Source organism: Symphalangus syndactylus, chromosome 15 (assembly GCF_028878055.3).
Source record: "Symphalangus syndactylus isolate Jambi chromosome 15, NHGRI_mSymSyn1-v2.1_pri, whole genome shotgun sequence".
Taxonomy (NCBI): domain Eukaryota; kingdom Metazoa; phylum Chordata; class Mammalia; order Primates; family Hylobatidae; genus Symphalangus; species Symphalangus syndactylus.
The window spans coordinates 58,628,093-58,649,105 of NC_072437.2; the positions used below are offsets into that span (position 1 = coordinate 58,628,093).

The 21,013-nt window shown below is 35.2% G+C and overlaps 1 protein-coding gene across 1 annotated transcript in view; it reads right to left on the bottom strand.

Annotated features, from left to right (window-relative positions):
- Positions 1–2,386: 2,386 nt before the first annotated feature.
- LOC134732578 (uncharacterized) overlaps positions 2,387–21,013 on the bottom strand; it is a 208,096-nt gene continuing 189,469 nt past the window's right edge. Inside the window, exons 5-6 of the mRNA XM_063618505.1 lie at positions 4,412–5,798; positions 2,387–2,511 (exon numbers count right to left, since the gene is read on the bottom strand). Of these exons, the coding sequence (XP_063474575.1) occupies positions 5,648–5,798 (151 nt within the window). The 3' untranslated portion in view covers positions 2,387–2,511; positions 4,412–5,647. The remainder of the gene's footprint in view (positions 2,512–4,411; positions 5,799–21,013) is intronic.

A 21,013-nucleotide genomic window follows, 5' to 3' on the forward strand; every position in this document is an offset into this window, starting at 1 on the left:
GAGTTCCGAGGTGACTATACTTGCAAAGGTTGTTTTTAGTTTGGAGGGAAAGTATGTTTTTTTAAATATACTTCCACAAGACATATTTGTGTTTAAGTGCATATTTGTGTTTAAGGATATTTATTCCAGTTCATTTTCACCGCAATTTATGGAACTTATTTTGCCTAGATTAAAAGGAGAGGCAAAGGATGAAAATTTAATATTACTGTATGAACATATGTTTTATACTTCCTGGGATTGGGCAATATGGCTCAAGATTAAGACAATAAATTTCGAGCCCAGCTTTCTGGCTTCAAAGTATAGCTTTGCCACTTACTAATTATCTGACCCTGGTAAATCATTTAAGTGCTCGAGACCCAAATTTCCTCATCTATAAAATGTAGATAATAACAATTGTTTTTAAAAATATTTTTCTCGCCGGGCGCGGTGGCTCACGCTTGTAATCCCAGCACTTTGGGAGGCCGAGGAGGGCGGATCACGAGGTCAGGAGATCGAGACCACGGTGAAACCCCGTCTCTACTAAAAATACAAAAAATTAGCCGGGCGTGGTGGCGGGCGCCTGTAGTCCCAGCTACTCGGAGAGGCTGAGGCAGGAGAATGGCGTGAACCCGGGAGGTGGAGCTTGCAGTGAGCCGAGACTGCGCCACTGCACTCCAGCCTGGGCGACAGAGCGAGACTCCGTCTCAAAAAAAATAAAAATAAAAATAAAAATAAAAATATTTTTCTCTCATAGTCTGTGTTATGGGTTGAATTGTGTCCTCCAACAAGTTATGTTGGAGTCTCAGTTCTCAGTATCTGTGAATATGACTTTACTTAAAAATGAGCTTTGCAGATATAATCAATGAAGATGTGGTCATTAATGCAGGTTATAACTCATCATGACTGCTGTCCCTATAAAAACAGAAAACATCATGTGAAGACTGACATGCACAGAGAGAATATCATGGGACAATGAAGGTAGGGACTGGAATCATGCAGCTGCAAGTCAAGGACTGCCAAAGACTGATGGTGATACTGTAACTAAGAGAAAGGTATGAGATAGATTCACTCCTAGAATCTTCAAGAGAAGATCTCTCTGCTCATACCTTGATTTCAAATGTCCACTTTCCCAAACAGTGAGAAAATAAATTTCTATTGCTATAAGCCACACAGTTTGTGTCGATTTGTTATAGCAGTCCTGGAAAACTAAAATAGGGTGATTATAATTATTAAATTACCTAATAACTAAGTAATCAGAATCTAGCACATTTTAAGTATTTATGAGTTTGAGGGTTTAATATTACTGAAAAATTCATTCAGATTAAATAGAATGTTCTCCTTTGGTCTCCATTGCCTATATTCCAACTGTATTAGTCTCCTAAGGCTACTATGACAAAATATCACAGACAAAATATCATAGACTGATGGCTTAAACAAGAGATATTATTTCTCACAGTTCCAGAGTCTAAGGAGTTCAAGATCAAGAAGCCTCACAATTTGGTTCCTGGTGAAAGCAAAAAAGCATGAATAACTTGAAATATTCTATCACTTCACTGGTTTATATTAAGAAATAATTAATTTGAAATATTCTGTGATAGATGATAAATATCACATTTTTAAAGTTTAATGCAAAATTCTAAACTAAAAATAAAGATTAATTTCAGTTTGAAAATGACAATACAGAAGATAGCTAATTTTTTAGTTTAGATCGTTCTTTTTCAGCAAACTCCAACATGTTATCCATAGCCTAACAGGCATGGTAATTAAAATTGTTGTTTCATTTCATATAACAGTAAATAATATGTAAAGTAGTCATTTACAAAAAATTTTAATTTTATGTAACATGTATAGTTATTTTCCCTAACCATTTCTTTCTGTTTCTCTTTTGCTGATATCCCTAAGAGGAAATAATTATATTATTTTAATAGCTATAATAAATTTAACATCTTGACAAAAAGAACAAAAAGAAAAAGGGGGGAAAGCAGGAGGAGAAGAAAAAGAAATAAACAAAGAAAATGAATTAAAAGTGGCTTTTACCAGAAGATATCAGGTGGTAAGGGCAAATCCTGGAAAACACTCATCAGTCTTTCATTAAGTTAGAAAAATGGAGAAGGGAAAATTAGTAGTAGTAGCGTGCTGGCTAGCATGGAAAACTTCCAGAGCAGAAGGAATATCAAGTGCTTACTGTTAATGTATCAGTGGTGAGTGAATTTCAGTAATGTGTACAGAACGAGAGGTTACTTCTATAAGATACATACACAAGTACTAATAACAGCTGGAATTCAAAAATTACTGTATTGTACAAGGGAAAATAATTCTTCATTTATCCGTATATCTGCCTCAGCACCTAAAACACAATAATCATCCAAAAAGATGTTTAGAATAATAACCTTACAGAAATTGTATACCGACCTTCTGGCACCACTAATCAAAAGACAATCCCCTAAGATGTGGAGGCATTGAGTAGTTTGCTTTTGCATTATCCGTACCAGTAAATCAGTCTCAATCTTCTGTTTTCAAAGAGAGGTAAGTCTAAATTACAAAACAAACAAAAAATAAGTCAAGGACTCCTATTTACCTTAGAACTAAAGTGTTTTAATAAGTTTGCATGAAAGAGAAACTTGAACATAGTTCAAATTAAAATAAGCAAAATAAATATTTAATTGGGTTAATAATAATCGTTTAATACTTTTGGAGCATAGACTTTGCCTTGGACTCAATCAATGTAATGTATTTAACAGTCTTTATTAAATTTGTACCAAAACAGTTTTAATGTGAATTTATCTAATGTCAGGCCAACAACATAAATTATGTGAATTCTATGGACTTAAAAAGGTAAAGAGTTTTCTAGACACATAAATAATAATTATCTTATAGAACACTAGATTAGGAGTCAGCAAACTATGGACCATTGATCAAATCCAACTCATTTTCTATTTATTATTTACATTTTTATTGGAACACAGTCACACTCAGCCTTTTGTGTATGTCTATGACTGTTTTCATGCTATAGGGTTGCCGTGCTGCATCAGAGACTGGCCCATAAAGCATAAAAATATTTACTATCTGACTCTTTAAAGAAAATGTTTACCAGAATGTGCCCTATAATTTCAATACTGCTTGTTTTTGTATTTAATACTAATTTATAACTAAGCAAGTAAAAAAGCTTCTTAGATTTTATAGTCAGTCATCTAAAATTAGTTTAATAATGTCTCTCTACACTAAAAGACTATAAGTCTCTCTATTAATACTTCTTCATTCTTTATTAATGTAACCATCAGAATAAAAAAATGCATCATGAAGTCCCTTTTATAAAATAAGGAAGCTGGACAAAAAGTTATCAGCAGTTAAAATGATATGATTCTATAATTAAATATGAAATATTAAGATAAGTGTTCATCACAAATTTATTTTTAGTGATGATGTTAAGAATAGTGAACTTTTAAATATTAGGTAACATAATGGCTATTGAAGACCATGATTATATTTAGTTCAATTTATAACAGATACACAGTTCCTAACATATTTCTGTTTATAATAAAAAAAAACCTTATGTCCATATTATGTAACTTTGCATTGTAACTGGAATTCACAAGAAGAGTATGTTTTCTAAACTGTGCTGATTTGTGAAAGCACATACGCACAAGTTACTTGCTTCTGCGTGTTTCTAAAAATATTTCAGATAATATAAATAATAAGCTGGAGACCTAGGAAAACCAGTGTTGTAGTTCAGTACACGTCCAGAGGCTGAGAACTATGGGAAGCAATGGTGTGTCTCACTCCAAGAGTACAAGACCTAAGTTTCACTCAGGTAGTCAGACAGCAGAATTGAATTATTCCTTCTTCTGCCTTTTGTTCTATTTAGCCCTTCATTGGATTGAATAGACGCCCATGCAAATTGAGGAGGCTCTACTGAGTATATTATTACCTCTCCAAATGCTAATCTAATCTAAAAACACATTCACAGACACATCTAGAAATAATATTTACCCAAATAGCTGCACATCCTGGGATCCAGTCAAGTTAATGTATATAACTATCACAAGCCAAATCTTTGACAGCTTGGCACCCATATGCATTTTCTTACACTATACTTATTTTCCAAATAAAGACAATAAGATTATAAATTTGTCTGACTTGATAGAACTGTCCTGTGTACAATCAAAAATACACTAACCCCTCCTCAAAAGAGGTAAAGTCCTTGAGTGATGTTTTCTCTTTGCCCATTTTCTGTAATTTAAATACTATGATACAAAAGTATCAATATTTATATGTTATGATATAAAGTTAATATTCTTATGTTACATGATAGGGTAATAAGAAAGGAAACAAATCAAATATACACACACAAATATATTCATAGCAAACTATGACAATTACAATTCTCAATTTTGTAACTGGTCACATGATCATAGCTGGTATTTATTATTACCTTTTAGCTCAAAGCACCTGATTTTGCCTTTGCCTTCAGGCAGCACCTCAGCTTCTCATGGTTCTTCACCTAGTAGAATAACCTAAAACCTTATTCCTGAAGGGTCTGGACCATTAGTAGTCCTGCCTGGACTAGGTCACTGTAATTTTCCATTGAACTTAATCACCGGGCATGGAAATACTAAAAGACATTCTAAAAGATTTGTTATATACCAGACATACCGTTCCTTTTCTTCGTAGTGGAGTAGTGTCCAATTGGCCCTTAAAATTAGCATCAATCAGCAGTGATTTTAGCCATGTTGGCCTTAGTAAATAGCCATTTCGCAAAGCTCGTGCATAATCACCACCCTTACCACTATGGCCACTTTTTTAAAGAGTCCACTGAATGATGACAAGGATGTCTGGGGAAAAAGGTCAATTGGTATCAACAGAATAGGTTACCCTATCCACTTCATTATTTAATCTTCCTCTACTGAAGTCACTCTTTGGTAAGTATTCACATGGGACAAATATCTTCAAAGTCTTTGCCCGTTTGGAGAGGTCTATCCATATACCTCTTCTTCAAAATTTCTTACCATCACTCTTCCAATTATCTTCCTTCCAAATTCTGGGATATTGAGGCAAAATATTGGACACAGGCAAAGAATTGATTTATAATCACATGTCTGGTCATTTTTCCTTCCAAGTGAAGTGCACATCCAGGTGCTCTGCTTAAAATTTTTACCCACTGACAGGATTTTTCTTCACTGCTCTCCTTCAAGGATGTCCCAGAAAGGGGCTATAATGCTGCAGCTGTGCACTTTCAGATGGTTGCTGTATATTATGCAGGATTGTCTATAAACAAGACCCAACTCTTCTTCTTCCATTAACTCAGTGTAGAAAAATCTCCATGAGCCTGTAATTGCAGACTGGGAGAGAAAACATACTGTAGCAGGAGTGGGGACCATGGGCATTTGGGTCACTTCATGCAACTTACTTATACTTTCACGATCTGATCAGGCTTGACCATGTATATACCACCTTCATTTGATGATAGAATACTGTTGTATAAGCTCAACTTTATGGTTTGGTGGGTCAGATATCTCTCAGTTCATGATAGGCATCTCAGGTCTCGTGGTAACTTAGTGGCCCACATTGAGCATTCAGTCTCTACTAAAGCATGGAAGCATATCAAGCGCTGTGTCTTAAAAGATGGCAGAGCTTTGCTTCAAATCTGAAGCATTTGTGATGTGATTCATCAATAGGAGCCAGCCAAAGTCTCCAAACAGCATTCTTTTTTGCCGCTGACATTTAATGCACTATTGGATAAGGTGGGCCATATGGCCCAAGAGGCAGAGCCACTTGCACAGCAGCCTGAATCTGTTGCAGAGTCTTCTCCTGTCTGGACCCTATTAAAAAGTAACATCTTTTTAAGTCACTTAGTAAATGGGCTGGAGTAACATACCCAGTTGAGGAATACGTTGCCTCCAAAATCCAAAGAGGCTCACTACATGTTGTGCCTTTGTCTTGGCTTTAGAAGGAGCCAGGTGCAACAACTAATTATTCACATTAAAAGAAATATCTCAACATGCCCCACACCACTGGATCCCTAGAAATTTCACTAAGATAGAAGGCCCCTGAGCTTTTGCTGGATTTCTTTCTTTTATTCTGGCATGTAAATGAATTACCAATATGTCTAGAGTAGGTGCTACATTTTGCTGTCTAGGTCTGATCATCATAATGTCATCAATGTAATAGACTAGTGTGATATCGTGTGGAAAGGAAAGGTAAGAATCCTGTGAACTAAATTATGACTTAGGGCTGGAGAGTTGATATCCCCATGAGGTAGAACAGTGAAGATGTATTACTGGCCTTGCTAGCTGAAACAAAACTTATTTTGTTAGGCCTTATCAAAAGACATGGAGAAAAGGGCATTTTCTAGATTAATACAGGTAGCAAGGGATATATTAATTTGCCCAGGCAATGAAACCACATCTGATAGTGCAGTTGTAATTGGAGTCACCACCTGGTTACACTTACGATAATCCACTGTCATTCTCCAACATCCATCTGTTTTCCAAACAGGCCAAATAGGTGATTTGAATGATGTTGTGGTGGAAGTCATCACCCCTGCCTCCTTCAAATACTTTATGGTGGCACTGATCTCTGCAAGTCCTCCAGGAATGCAGTATTGCTTTTGTTTTACTATTTTTCCAGGTAGAGACCATTCTAATGGCCTCCAGTTGCTTTTCCCACCATAATAGCATATGGTATTATTCTACAGGTAAGAGATTCACTGTAGAGATTCTGTCTACTGCTGAGTACATCTATGCCAATTATTCATTCTAGAACTGGGGAAATAACCACAGAATGGGTTCTGGACTGACTAGGTCCACTGTGAGATAGACTCTAGTTAAATCTCCATTAATCATTTTACTTTCATTAAGCCCATTCTATGACTAGTGGGTCACAATGATGACTTTTGTTTCCTGGAATTAGTGTCAATTCAGAGCCAGCATCCAGTAGTCCCAGAAATGTTGAATTATTTCAAGTTTTCCAGTTCACAGTTACTCTGATGAGACTATTGGTCCCTTTGGAGATGACTGGGAGAGAGATTAACAGTTTAAATTTTCAGTAGTGTTCCATGGTCCTTCCTCAAAGAATCCAGCTTTCTTTTAATTCAAGGGTTTCTGGATCTACAAACTGGCTCACGTCTGGAAATTAATGGAGAGAACATGACTTTCTGTTTTTATGATTCAGGTTAGACTTTTGTTTATTTGCTTAGGCTTTTCTGCTTACACAGATCAAGTAAGAATTTAGTAGGCTTCCTATTTATTTAACTTCTAGGAATAGCATGATTAACTAGTCAATGCCATGTGTCTGTGTCAATCAGTTGCTGCTTTAGCTCTGCTGTCAATTATGGCAACTGCACCTACCCAGCTTTTGGCAGTTAAGTGCAACCACTTGGCCAGTTCTGCCACCTGGCCCCTGCTGCCTCAGGACACAATTACTTACTTTGCATTTAGATTTTCCAATTGAGTGGCTACAGTTCTCACTGAAAGACCTGGCCTATAGAGCAGAGTGATCACAGAGCTCTTCAAAAATGCTGGGGCTCCTGTCACAAATTTATTTCTCATAGTGTTGGTGACAGGAATGACTTCTGGACTCTCCCATGTGGGTGAGTGGGTCTTAAATGACAAATCTACTCTAACATTCCATTTCTCTAAGCCTTTGAATCTCTTTCTTCATTAAATAAAGGCAGATCCAGCATTTCCGGTTTGCTCACTGTGGGCTACCTTTCCATCACAGTTTCAACCAGCCACTCACAAAAACCATGAGTGCACTTTCTGCCTCCCCAAGCTGCAAAATTAAATACAGAATGTTTGCTTAGTGAGCCCATATCAATAAATTGGGCCTGAACCAATTTTGTTTTCTTTTATGATTATCCCACACCCTCAGTATTCATTTCCACACATGTTCCTCAGATATTTTGTATCTTACCCTTAGGAGCCTGCTGAGACTTGAGTATAGAAGCAAAGAGAGGTGCTGGGGTGGTACTAAAATTTGAATTGAAATTTGAGGTTCTGCAGATAAATAGAAAATAAAGCAACAAGAGAAATTGACTTATATAATTATGTAGGCTGAAAAGTAAAATTATCTGCTGTCTACCAGCTGGATACCCAGGAAATCTGGTGGTATAGTTCAATCTGAGTCTGATGTCCTAAGAACCAGGGTAGACAATGTTTTAAGTAAGTCATCAGTGTTATAAATAAAGTTTTGGTGCTGCAGAAGAAACAGTACTCAAACATAAAATTTTCTTTTTAATTCTCAGCAAGGCAAAGTACTTCTATATAAGGGTGCACCCTCACAGATGGAGCAATGGTGAGCACACACCTGGACAAGGGAGGGAAAGGGGTTCTTATTCCTGATGCACGTGGTCCCTACTGCTGTGTCGTTCCCCCATTGGCTAGGGTTAGACAGCACAGGCTAAACTAATTCCGATTGACTAATTTAAAGAGAGTGACGGGGTGAGTGGTTTGTCGGGAAAAACGGTTACGAAGTGAGTCAGGGTGGAGAATGAATCGGAGTAAGTCAGGTTTGAGTAGGTAATTGGAATGAGTCAGGGTGGAGAATGAGTCAGGGTGGAGTAGGTAATTGGAATGAGTCAGGGTGGAGAATGAGTCAAGGTGGAGTAGGTAATTGGAATGAGTCAGGGTGGAGAATGAGTTGGGGTGGGGTATGTAATTGGAATAAGTCAAGGTGGAGAATGAGTCAGGGTGGAGCAGGTAATTGTAATCAGTCTGGGTGGAGAATGAGTCAGGGTGGAGCAGGTAATTGTAATGAGTCTGGGTGGAGAATGAGTCAGGGTGGAGCAGGTAATTGTAATGAGTCTGGGTGGAGAATGAGTCAGGGTGGAGCAGGTAATTGTAATGAGTCTGGGTGGAGAATGAATCAGGGTGGAGTAGGTAATTGTAATGAGTCTGGGTGGAGAATGAGTCAGGGTGGAGCAGGTAATTGTAATCAGTCTGGGTGGAGAATGAGTCAGGGTGGAGCAGGTAATTGTAATCAGTCTGGGTGGAGAATGAGTCAGGGTGGAGCAGGTAATTGTAATGAGTCTGGGTGGAGAATGAGTCAGGGTGGAGCAGGTAATTGTAATGAGTCTGGGTGGAGAATGAATCAGGGTGGAGCAGGTAATTGTAATGAGTCTGGGTGGAGAATGAGTCAGGGTGGAGCAGGTAATTGTAATGAGTCTGGGTGGAGAATGAGTCAGGGTGGAGTAAATCAGAATGAGTCAAGGTGGAGTGTGTGGAGTAGGTAATTGGAATGAGTCAGGGTGGAGAATGAGTAAGGGTGGAGTAGGTAATCAGAATGAGTCAAGGTGGAGAATGAGTCATGGTGGACCAGGTAATTGTAATGAGTCATGGTGGAGCAGGTAATTGTAATGAGTCAGGGTGGAGCAGGTGATCAGAATGAGTCAAGTTGGAGAATGAGTCAGGATGGAGAATGAGTCAGGGTGGAACAGGTAATTGGAAATGTTGCTTTACGAGAAAGTTAAGTTTAAAAGTAGAAGGCATAGAATTAAACATAGTGACATATTAATTCTTTGAAGAATAATTTAGAATTTATATTTAACAATCAGTCAGAAGACTGATGTCCTAGTTCAGCAATCAGACATAACAGATGCATTCTCCTTTACTCTGCCTCAACAGATTAGATCAGGACAACCCACATGGAGAGAACAATCTACTGTTTTTAGTTCACCTATTCAGATGCTAATGTGATCAGAACACACCTTCAGAAACATATGCAGAAATAATGTTTAATCTGTGCACCCTGTGATCTAGCTAAATTGACACATAAATTTAACCATCACAATCATCTTATTGATGCTGTTTATTTGTGTGTGTGTATATGACATACTATCTCAGGTCATTTGCTTTCAGCCTAAGGAAATTTCTTTCGTATCTCTCATGTTGGTCTGCTAGAAACAAGTTATCTCAGTTTTTGTCTATCTGCAAAGTCTTGCTAATTTTTGAAAAATAGGTTCCATGGATACACGATTCTTGGTTGATAGTCATTGTATTTTAGTGTTTTGATTATCCCACTGCCTTCTGCCCTCCATTGTTTCTGCTGAGAAATTAGCTGCTAATTTTATTAGAATTTTTTTGTTATGAGTTATTTTTCTATTGCTGCTTTCAAGATTTTCTTCCTTGTATTTGACTTTTAGTATTTTTAATTTGATATGCCTGTTTGTGGATCTCTTTGTGTTTATCCTACTTGGAGTTTGTTAAGCCTCCAGGATGTGTGAATTCGTGCCCTTCAATAAATTTGGGAATATTTTTGCCATTGTTTTTTAAAGATTTTTTTTGTTTGTTTCTATTTTATCTCTTTTCCTTCTGGTACTGTTATTACATGTGAATTGGTGTGCTTGATGATTTCCCACACTTCTCTGAGGCTCTGTTTATTTTTTAGATTCTTTGTGCTATTTGTCAGCTTGCATAATCTCAATGAATTTATCTTCAAGTTTGCTAATTGTTTCTACTATCAGATCAAATCTATTTTCCCAAACTCTTTCAAATGAAGTCAGTACCCTTGGAAATGGAAAAGAAATTATCTTTTGTAAGCCCTGCTTATCCCCTCAGTGAGAAAATAATCTGAGAGAGGGCCCTGGAACTGGATTGAAAATGGCCAACACTTCTCTGAGTGTCACCCTGTTCTAGAAACTGAGTACTCAGTCATGTGGATGTGTGAAGGCAGCATCCCAAGGTCCTCTTGGCTTATTTCTAATGGCATGGAATAGCCACTGCATTAGCAGGGGCAAGGTCAAGGAGGACCCCAGTATTCTATGCATACCATGCCCTAGGCAGAGCCTCTAGTAAATAGGTGGAAGATGGACAGCAGGTGGAAATTCTCACCTCTCAACTGTACCAACCTTGGGCTTAGGCTTATCTTTGGATATCTAAGGCAGGATTTGAAATGCTAAGTCCTGATTATTTAAAACAGAAAGCACTCCAACTGAAAAGTGGGAATAGAAGGAGCCCTGTTCTTGTTTGAAGCAATCTAGAATGCAGTCTTCACCTCACCGAGCTGGGAGTGGGGAAGAAAGAAGCAGTCTTGTTCAAATGCCACAGACTGTCATCTTTCTGATTGAATATTTCTAGATTTTCTTGAAGAAATGTTTCTTAATTTGCTGTTTATCCTTAGGACCATTTCTAGAAGCTTAAATATATCTATGTTTGTATGTATACGTATGCCTGTATGTATGTATATGCATACCTGTTTGTATATATGTGCATGTATGTGTACATGTATATGTGTGTATGGGTATATGTATACATAAACTTTTGCTTTTACTCTGTAGTAGACCAGCAGAGCTTGCACACTTCATGTTAGAGAGGTTTATTAACGAAATCCATTTTTAACATGACAGCCAGATTGTTCCTTCTAAACAATAACTTAAATATATTACATTTATTTCTCCACTTAAAACCTTCTATGGGATTCCCCAATACTATTCTTTACCCCTTGTGATATTCAACCTCCAAAGTGGTCACAACGATCTCTAACCAGTTGTATTCACACCCTTTTGTCATCTCTCCACACATTTTCCAAGAGTCTTTTTATGCGACCAATACTATTTGACAGAAGTGAGCATCTATGTTATTAGGATACTCCATTAGCCTATAGAGAGTTCCCCTAGTGGGGAACTAACAGCAAGTGTGAAACTGAGGCCTTCCAAAGCCATGTTAATAAGCTTGAAAAAAGATTCATTCTCACATGAGCCTTCACATGAGACTGCATTCCTGCCAGACAAGTTTTGACTGCAGTAACATTGAAAGCTAGAGCCAAAATCACCCAGGTAAACTGCTACTAGGTTCCTGACACAGAACATATGAGACAAGGTATATTTGCCCATGAGGACAAAAATTTTTTTTGTTATATAAACTAATCTATTTTCTGTCCTTAAAATATTTCTGGCACTTAAAAAATACTCAATATAAATTTGCCAAACAAATGAATGTTTGCATTTCATTAGATTTCAGTGACTCTATATAAAATATTTTCAATATAATAAAGAATATTGGTATATTTTCTAAATGTATATAAATTTTCTATCTTGTATATCTTATGTAAGATTTAAGAAGTAACTCGAATAGAAGTCTTTGAGGTTTCACTGTAACACTTGAGAAAAGCAGAAAATCTAGAGTCTACTCATCAGGATAATCTTACTTTCTAAAAAGGAACACCCATACCTCTTCCAGAGGTCTAGTTCTCTGTCAGCCTGATGAAAGACAACTTAATTCCCAGAAATTTTAGGAAATGATATAAGACCAGAAATTGAATTGAGGGATTTTTATAGCTAGACCAATCATTTCTAAGGGGAAATGGGACAATTGCCAAGTTTGTAGTATATATTGGTATAAAACTTTCATAAAACATCCTAAATTTCTATAGACACGTTTAATAAAATAACTCACTTCTAACAAATATGTGTTTCAGTGCAATATTTTATTAAGAAAACTTTGATTTTACTTCCCACTGGACACATGCAATCTTAGCCTGAGGTGACTAAAAGCACCTGTTTCTAAGAATGCCGTAATTCATATTAATGTTGGTGTTGAACACCAGGCCTTGTGGAATCCAATGTATCATTGCTTTCTTCCTGTATGATATTAGGTTAGTGCAAAAGCAATTGTTGTTTCTGGCATTACTTTTATTGGCAGAAACTGCAATTACTTTTGCATCAATTTAATAAAAATCTGGTAAGTTATGAATATGAGTAATTTAAAATAAATGTGCTAATATTTATATGTCTGTGTAAATTTTCGAGTGCTTCTATGGCCTTGAAAAAAGCATAATAACTGCCTGTATTTATAACAGCAAATTATATCATAATCATCATAAAACATGATTAGTGCCTCAATTTATTTTTTGTTATAGCTAGAAATCATTGTTTCACTAGGGAGGAAGAAACAGAACTGTTTAAATATATATTAAATTGTTTACTTACTACAAATATTATAAATAAATAGACAACTTTGATTTCATCTGTAATTGTGAAGTATAATTGGTATGTGAAAGATATATGAATTATATCTATTTAATATATTAATGTACAAATTAGATATAATATTCATTTAAAAAGGTTTCTGTATTTCAGATTGACTAAATTGTATGTTGAAAATATTATTTGCTATGGTTAACCTAGGTAAATATCACACTAAGATTCCAAAAGTAGTTATGCATTGCTACAGTCATAATATATGACAGAAATATTTAGCATTATAAAATAAATATATATTATTTTTGGTATCAAGAACATAAATAATAAGTGATCATGTGACAAAATCTGAGAAAAATGTTTTGAAATGTTTTGCTTTGGCTCCTGGGTTCATACAGCTCTGTTTTTGAGACATTAACATTTATGTTAAATTTAATAATATATACACTATTAAATATTTGGAAAATTAGCAAGATGAATTTGTGCAAACAGTTATATATAGTTATATTTGTTCTTATTTTTTATATATGTGGTGTTATGATATATATTGGTTTTCATTCATGGTTTTTTGTTTACAACTCCCATAGCCCTTGTTCAAGTTTTTTGTTGTTATGTTGGCTGTTTTAGAACTCAGGAAACAGAATCTCACTCTTACGTTCCTTTTACTTGCCCAAAGGCAGGGCTCTAAACTTCCCATGCCTTTCTGACTGTGGGTATTAAGACCCTCTCCAGAGAGGAGTCCACCCTATACTCTGGGGGAAGGAATGCTGACATCATGAAGCTTCCATAAGAGCCTGAGGCCTGGGTTTGAGGAGCTTCTACAAAGTGGAACAGGTGGTGGTTTCTGGAGGATGCTGTACCCAGGGAGGGCATGGAAGGTCCACACCCCTTCCCCGATACCTTGCCCTGTATGTCTCTTCATCTGTATCCTTTGTCATATCCTTTATAATAAACTGGTAAGTGTAAGTGATTCCTTGAATTCTGTGCACTGCTCCAGCAAATTAATCAGACCCAAAGAGGAGCTCATGGGAACCCCAACTTGAAGCCAGTGGGTCAGAAGTTCTGGAGGCTTGGACCTGTGACGAGCGTCTAAAGTGGGTGGAGCAATCTTGGGGACTCAGCCCCCAACATGTGGGATCTGACACTATCTCTAGGTAGATAGTGTGAAAATTGAATTGGAGTATACTCCGCTGGTGTCTGCAGCTTGGTGTGTGGGGAAAATACCAACACATTTGGTCACAGAAGTCTGCTTCTGTATTGGTGATTGACGTGGCAGTATGAGAACAGAAGAAAAACACAGTTGATAGGAGCTTTTCTCTGAAACAACGTAATGTCTTGTAAATTATAAAGTAGAATTTGTAAACAGTTAAGGTAATCAGGTAAAAAGGAAAAAAAATCTCATTTAAAGTGTCTATATAAAAAAGCTCTGTAGTCCAAATAGATTATATTATCTCACATATATAAATCACAGAGAAGATCTATACAGATATTAAGAATTCTAAGTATATAAGGCTGAAAAATATACTTTTGATAGCAGAATGATGAAGGAGGTGTGGTAGAGTTAATCATTTAATACTCCTTTTACATATGAAATATTGGAAAAATTAAAATACGAATATATTAGTTTACATTAGAATTTATTTTTAAACAAAATGTATGGATTAGTCTATATAGGATTATATTATGTTAAACAAGATAGGGTTTGCATTCCTAACAGAAATTCTTTGGGAAATAAGAACTGCGAGTCAATTAAACCTCTTTTTCTGTATGTTACCCAGTCTCAGGTAGTTCCCTATAGCAATGAAAAGACAGACTAATGCAACCACCTGTAATATATGAGCAAAGCAAATAATCTTTATTACTCTTAAACCTACAGAAACCAGACTATATTAGACAGAGGCCAATACACACCTGTGTACATCACTGAACATTTGCAATATGGGGTTTATTCTACTGTTGATAGGAGAGTGTTATGTGATACTAAGCATAACAATGCCACTGGAAGGTAGTCAAGTGGAACAGTATGAAAATAGGTACACATATGTTCATCTTATTCAGCCTCAAGCATTAATACATGCTTTGGCCAGTAAGCAAATTCCAGTGGAGAACTAAGTGACTTTCTGGAGGCCTGTATTTTTTTAATTAAAAATACTTTTAACATTGGCTGATTGATGATGAGTTATTTATTGCTTTACTTAGGCCTGTAATGAAGGACTACCAAAATAAAAATCAGCATTTATAATTACTTCAGACCTATTAAGAAGGAAGACTAATTTTTTAAAAGTCACATTCAAGCAAAAAAGAAAGAATCCTATACTAAATAAAAAGTGTATTTATAACAGGTAATAACATCAGTAAAGGTAGCTATTTGAATTATCAACCACAAAAATCTTTAAGAAAATCAGTCTTTGTCTACAAAATAATACTATTACTGACATTGAATTTGCATATGATTAGTCAATCTGAAGCAAATATAAAGTTAATATTAAAAAAAAGGTCTTGATTACATTTGGCCAATTTTTAGCAGAATAAATCCTTGAGTGAGTCAATAAGTTTCTACCTCTTTATTTAAGTAATGTTAACAATACTTGTTAGGAGAGCACAGACATTGAAGCTAGAGTACCCAGGTTTAAACCTAGATCTACATTTTGTTGAAATGCTATTTAGAAGTTTACAAAGTCTCTCTGTGCCTCAAATTCCTCCTGGGTAGAATAGAGATTATAACATCACATGTTCATAAGGTTGGTATGAGTATTATGTAAGTTCATACAAATAAATATCTCTGAAAGGTAATTAGCACATGCTAAGGTCTCAATAACTATTGGTTGTTTTATTTCTGCTGGTCTTAGTCTGCTTCCTGCTGCTATAACAGATTATTCACATCTGGGTAATTCACTTTTAAAAAATGGGGCTTAATTGGCTCACAGTTCTAGTGTCTGGGAAGCCCAAGAGGATGTTGTCAGCTCCCTGCAATGGCCCCATTGCTGCATTATTCCACTGTAGAAGGTGAAAGAGCCCCCAAAAGAGGGAGCTCACTTTTATATCAACCCTGGCAACCACTGATCTTTTTACCATCTTCATAGTTTTGCCTTTTCTAAAATGTCATCTAGTCTGAATTATACATTACGTAGCCTTTTCAGATTGACTTCTTTCATTTAATATTATGCATTTAAGATTACTCTATGTCTTTTCATGGTTTAAAGCAAATTTCATTTTAGTGCTGAACTATATTTCATGGTTTGGATGTACCACTATTTCTCATTCATCTATTGAAGAATATCTTGGTTGCCTCCACATTTTGGCAAGTATAGATAAGGCTTTCATAAACATCTGTATGCAGATTTTTGTGTGGATACAAGTTTCAACACCTTTGAGTAAACACCAAGGAATGTGACTGCTGGATAGTGTGGTAAGAATATGTTTTGTTTTGTAAAAAATCTCCAGACCGTCTTCCAAAGTGGCTGTATCATGTTGCATTTACACTAGCAATAAATGAGTGTTTATGTTTCTCCACATTGTCACCAACATTTGATGTTGTCAGTGTTTGGGATTTCAGTAATTTTGATAGGTGTGTATTAACATGTCATTGATGTTTTAATTTGCATTTCTTTGATAAAATATTCTGCAGAGCATCTTATGTTTCTTTTCCATCTTTATATTTTCTTTGGCAATGTATCTGTGAAGGTCTTTTGTCCATTTTTTTAATTAAGGTATTTGTTTTCCTTTATTGAGTTTTAAGAGTCCTTTGTATATTTTGGATAGGTTCTTTATCAGATGTCTTTTGTAAATGTGTTCTCTCCATTGGTTGCTTATCTTATCATTCTCTTAGTAGTTTCTTTTGTAGAGAGAAAATTTTTAATTTTAATGAATTACACATTATCAACTTTTTAAATGAATCATTCCTTTGGGTTTAAAATTAAAAACCAAAGAATTATTTTAAAAATTTAAAATTGTAAATTAAAAAAATTTTAAATTAATTTGAGAATTATTACCATGCCCAAAGACATCTAGATTTTCTCCTATGTTATCTTCTAAGAGTTTTATAAATTTTCCTTTATATTTAGCTCTATCATCTATTTTGAGTTAATTTTTGTAAGGTAACATATGTGTCTAGATTTATTTGTTTTTGCAGCAGGATATCCACTTATTCTAGTACCCTTTGTTGAAAGGTATATCTGCTTCATTAGATTACCAGTTGTCTTCGACAAAGGTCATTTGGGTATATCTACCTGACTGTTTCTCGATGCTTTATCCTGTTTCACTGATTTATTTGCCTATCCTTTTACTAATATCACACTGTTGTGATTGCTGTTACTTTGCATTAAGTCTTGAGGTTGAGTGGTATTATTCTCCCAAATGTTTTTCACATTCAATATTATTTTGGTGATTCTGAGTCTTTTGCTGATTCCTAAAAACTTTAACATAAATTTGTTGATATCCACAAAATAACTTGCTAGGATTTTGTTTGAGGCTGCATTTAATCTACAGACGAAATTGTGAAGAACAGTCATTGTCTTAGTCCATTCAGATTGCAATAGCAAAATATCTTAGACTGAGTAATGTATAAACAACAAAAATTAATTGCTCACAGTTCTGGAGGCTGGGAAGCACAAGATCAGAGCACCAGTATCTTTGGTGTCTGCTTCACAGATGGTGCCTTCTAGTTGTGTCTATATGTTGGATGAGGCGAAGAAACTGCTTCAAGTCTCTTTTCATAAGGCACTTATTTCATTTATGAAGGCCTTACCCTCATGTCTTAATCACTTCTGAAAAGGCCACACTTCTTAGTATTATCACATTGGAGATTATATTTCAACATATAAAATTGAAGGAACACAAATATTCAGAACATAGCAGATATCTTGACAGTACTGAATCTTCCTATCCATGAACATGGTCTACCTCTACATTTATTTAGTTGTTTGATTTTTTGATAAAACTTTTGTAGTTTTCCTAATATAGATCTTGTGCATATTTTGCTATGTCTATACCTAAGTATTTCAATTTTGGGTAATAACAATGTAAATGGTATTGTTCTTTTAATTTCAAATTTTACTTGTTCATTGCTGATACAGGCATACCTCATTTTACTGCATTCACTTTATTGTATTTTGCAGATATTGCACTTTTTACACACTGAAGGTTTGTGGCATCCCTGCATCTAGCAGGTATATCAATGCCACGTTTTCAATAGCATGTGCTCACTTTGTGTGTCTGTGTCACATTTTCATAATTCTCACAATATTTTAAATTTTTAACTATTGTTATATATGTTATGGTGATCTGTGATCACTATCATAGGTCTTTGATATTATCGTAATTGTTTTAGGGTACCACAAACTGCTCATATGACAGTGAATGTAACTGATAAATGTTCTACTTCATGGAAGGAGGCCAAAATATTGTCATTAACAGGAGTTTGAAATAAGATGATTCCAACCCTCATTGATTACATTAACGGGTTTATTACTTCAGTGGCAGAAGTAACTGCAGATGTGATGGAAATAGCAAGAGAAATAGAATTAGAAGTGGAGCCTGAAGAGGTTACTGAGTTTCTGCAGTCTCATGATAAAACTTCAATGAATGAGTAATTGCTTCTTATGAATGAGCAAAGGAAGTGGTTTCTGGAGATAGAATTTACTCAAAGTGAAGATACTGTGAACACTGTTGAAATGGCAACATATTTAGAATATTACCTAAATTTAGATGAGAAAGCAGTGGTAGGTTTTGATAGAATTGACTCCAATTTTGAAAGAATTTCTACTGTGGTTAAAATGTTAGCAAAGAGTATCACATGGTACATAGAAATATTGTATGAAAGAAAAAGTCCACTGATGCAACAAATTTTATTAATTTCTTATTTTAAGCAATGGTCCCAGACACCTCAGTTTTCAGCAACCACCGCTCTGATCAGTCAGCAGCCATCAATATCCATCATGCAAGACTCTCCACTAGCAAAAATATTATAACTTGAAGGCTCAGATGATCATTAGCAATTTTTTTTTTTTTTTTTGAGACAGAGTCTCCCTCTGTCGCCCAGGCTGGAGTGCAGTGGTGCAATCTCGGCTCACTGCAAGCTCCGCCTCCTGGGTTCACACCCTTCTCCTGCCTCAGGCTCCAGAGTAGCTAGGACTACAGGCGCCTGCCACCGCGCCCGGCTAATTTTTTTTGTATTTTTAGTAGAGACGGGGTTTCACCGTGTTAGCCAGGATGGTCTCGATCTCCTGACCTCATGATCCACCCGCCTCGGCCTCCCAAAGTGCTGGGATTACAGGCGTGAGCCACCGCGCCCAGCTGTGACAAAGTATTTTTAAATTAAGACATGTGCATTATTTTTTAGACAAATGGTATTGCACACATTATAAACTACCATGTAGTGTAAACATTTATATGCATTGGCAAAGAAAAACATTGTATCTTGGTTTATGGTGACAACTGTTTTATTGAAGTGGTCTGGAACTAAACCCACAATACATCCAAGGTATGCCTGTATATAGGAAAGTGATTGACTTTTGTAGATCATTTTATTCACACCCTTTGATAAAGTTTCTAAGTAATGTGAACAATTATTAGTATACTATTTAAAAAATGAATGAGGTCGCATAGGATAAATTATTGTCATAAGCAATCCCAGGTGCATTGGATGGATGGACTAAGAAAGAGTTTATTGTTTGAATTCGGAACCAGCATTTTTCCATTTATAATAAAATAATATATGCTTAAGAAAAAATAATGAGAACACTTAAAGTGGTAGCTTCTACCTTAAGTTTTAAGTGATATAAATGAGTTTCATGTTTTAGTAATCAAAGTTTAGAAAAATCTTTATGTGTGAACAATAAAATTGAGCATTATCCATGTTTAAACCACTCTTAATGCTCAACTTGAATTTAAATGTCTGAATTAATATGAACCATAAAATTGAATAAAACATTTCCTTAAAACTGGAGTTCATTTGTTAATCTTGTGTATTGCCACATTTTTTTCAGGGCATCCTAAAAATATATAAAGGAGTGTATTATTTCTCAAATAAAATATGTATATTTATTTACTTCATAAACATATACTTTTCTGCATTTCTAAGTATTCAGCTTACAGTCTGTATCAAAATTTTTCAGGCCACAATTCTGACCAAGCTACATTAATAATAAATTTTACTTTTCTACTGTTATCTATTCCTGAAGAAATAGAAAATAAGTGGAATTTCAGGTTTTGTAACTCCACTGGAACCTCAATCAATTATATGAAATTCCTTAGCTGTTATGTATACTTTAATATAACATTTGGCCTTCAGAGACTTGTAGAAAATAAAACATAAAAATCTAGTAAAAGCAGAAATGCAGTCTTTTTGTTTCAATAGGAATACTACTAACAATTCTAATTTTAAAAACCATAAGAACCCTTCTGTAAGGTATAATCTCTCGATAAATGACGCATAAGCAAAAGTTATCCTGTACCATAGTCATATGTTTTATCAGGAATATTTATATAATCATTATTATAAAACTATGATTTTTTCTCCTTATTCATTTTTATTTTTGGAAGTCTTTATGGTGAATTAATTGTAGAGGGTTTTCTATAGTTTAATTATCATTCTTGATTATTTTACACAGATACTCCATTCAAAAAATTTTAAGATAAAAACATATATTTAAAGCCTCAACTACCCTCCTGAGTTCACACTGTTAAGAAATTCTTTGTGCTGGTGATCCTGTGGGTGAGTGACTAACAGCCATTTAAGCTGAGTGACAGGGTGACAATTTAAGTGGCAGAAGGAGATGACCATCTTTTAGTGATGCTCTGCCTTCTTATTACTTTACTTAATAAATATGTTTTTTTGTGTGTTTTGTTGTTTTCTTTTTCATTTATCTGTATTGGATTCAGAATCAAAATCTTAATTGCATTGTTCCAGGTTATCTAAATAACTCTCCAAATTCTTTAAAACAATGTTCATGGTTACATGGCTGAAAGCAGTAGAATAAGTAAATTGAACTTCCAGTTTCTTTTCAATAAAATATTGCATATAAATGGTGACCTTAATGAATTTATAATTTAGAGTTATAATTGTTGTAGCTATAATTAGTTATTCTTATACATTTGCTAACATGCTTCTGAAATGGAAGA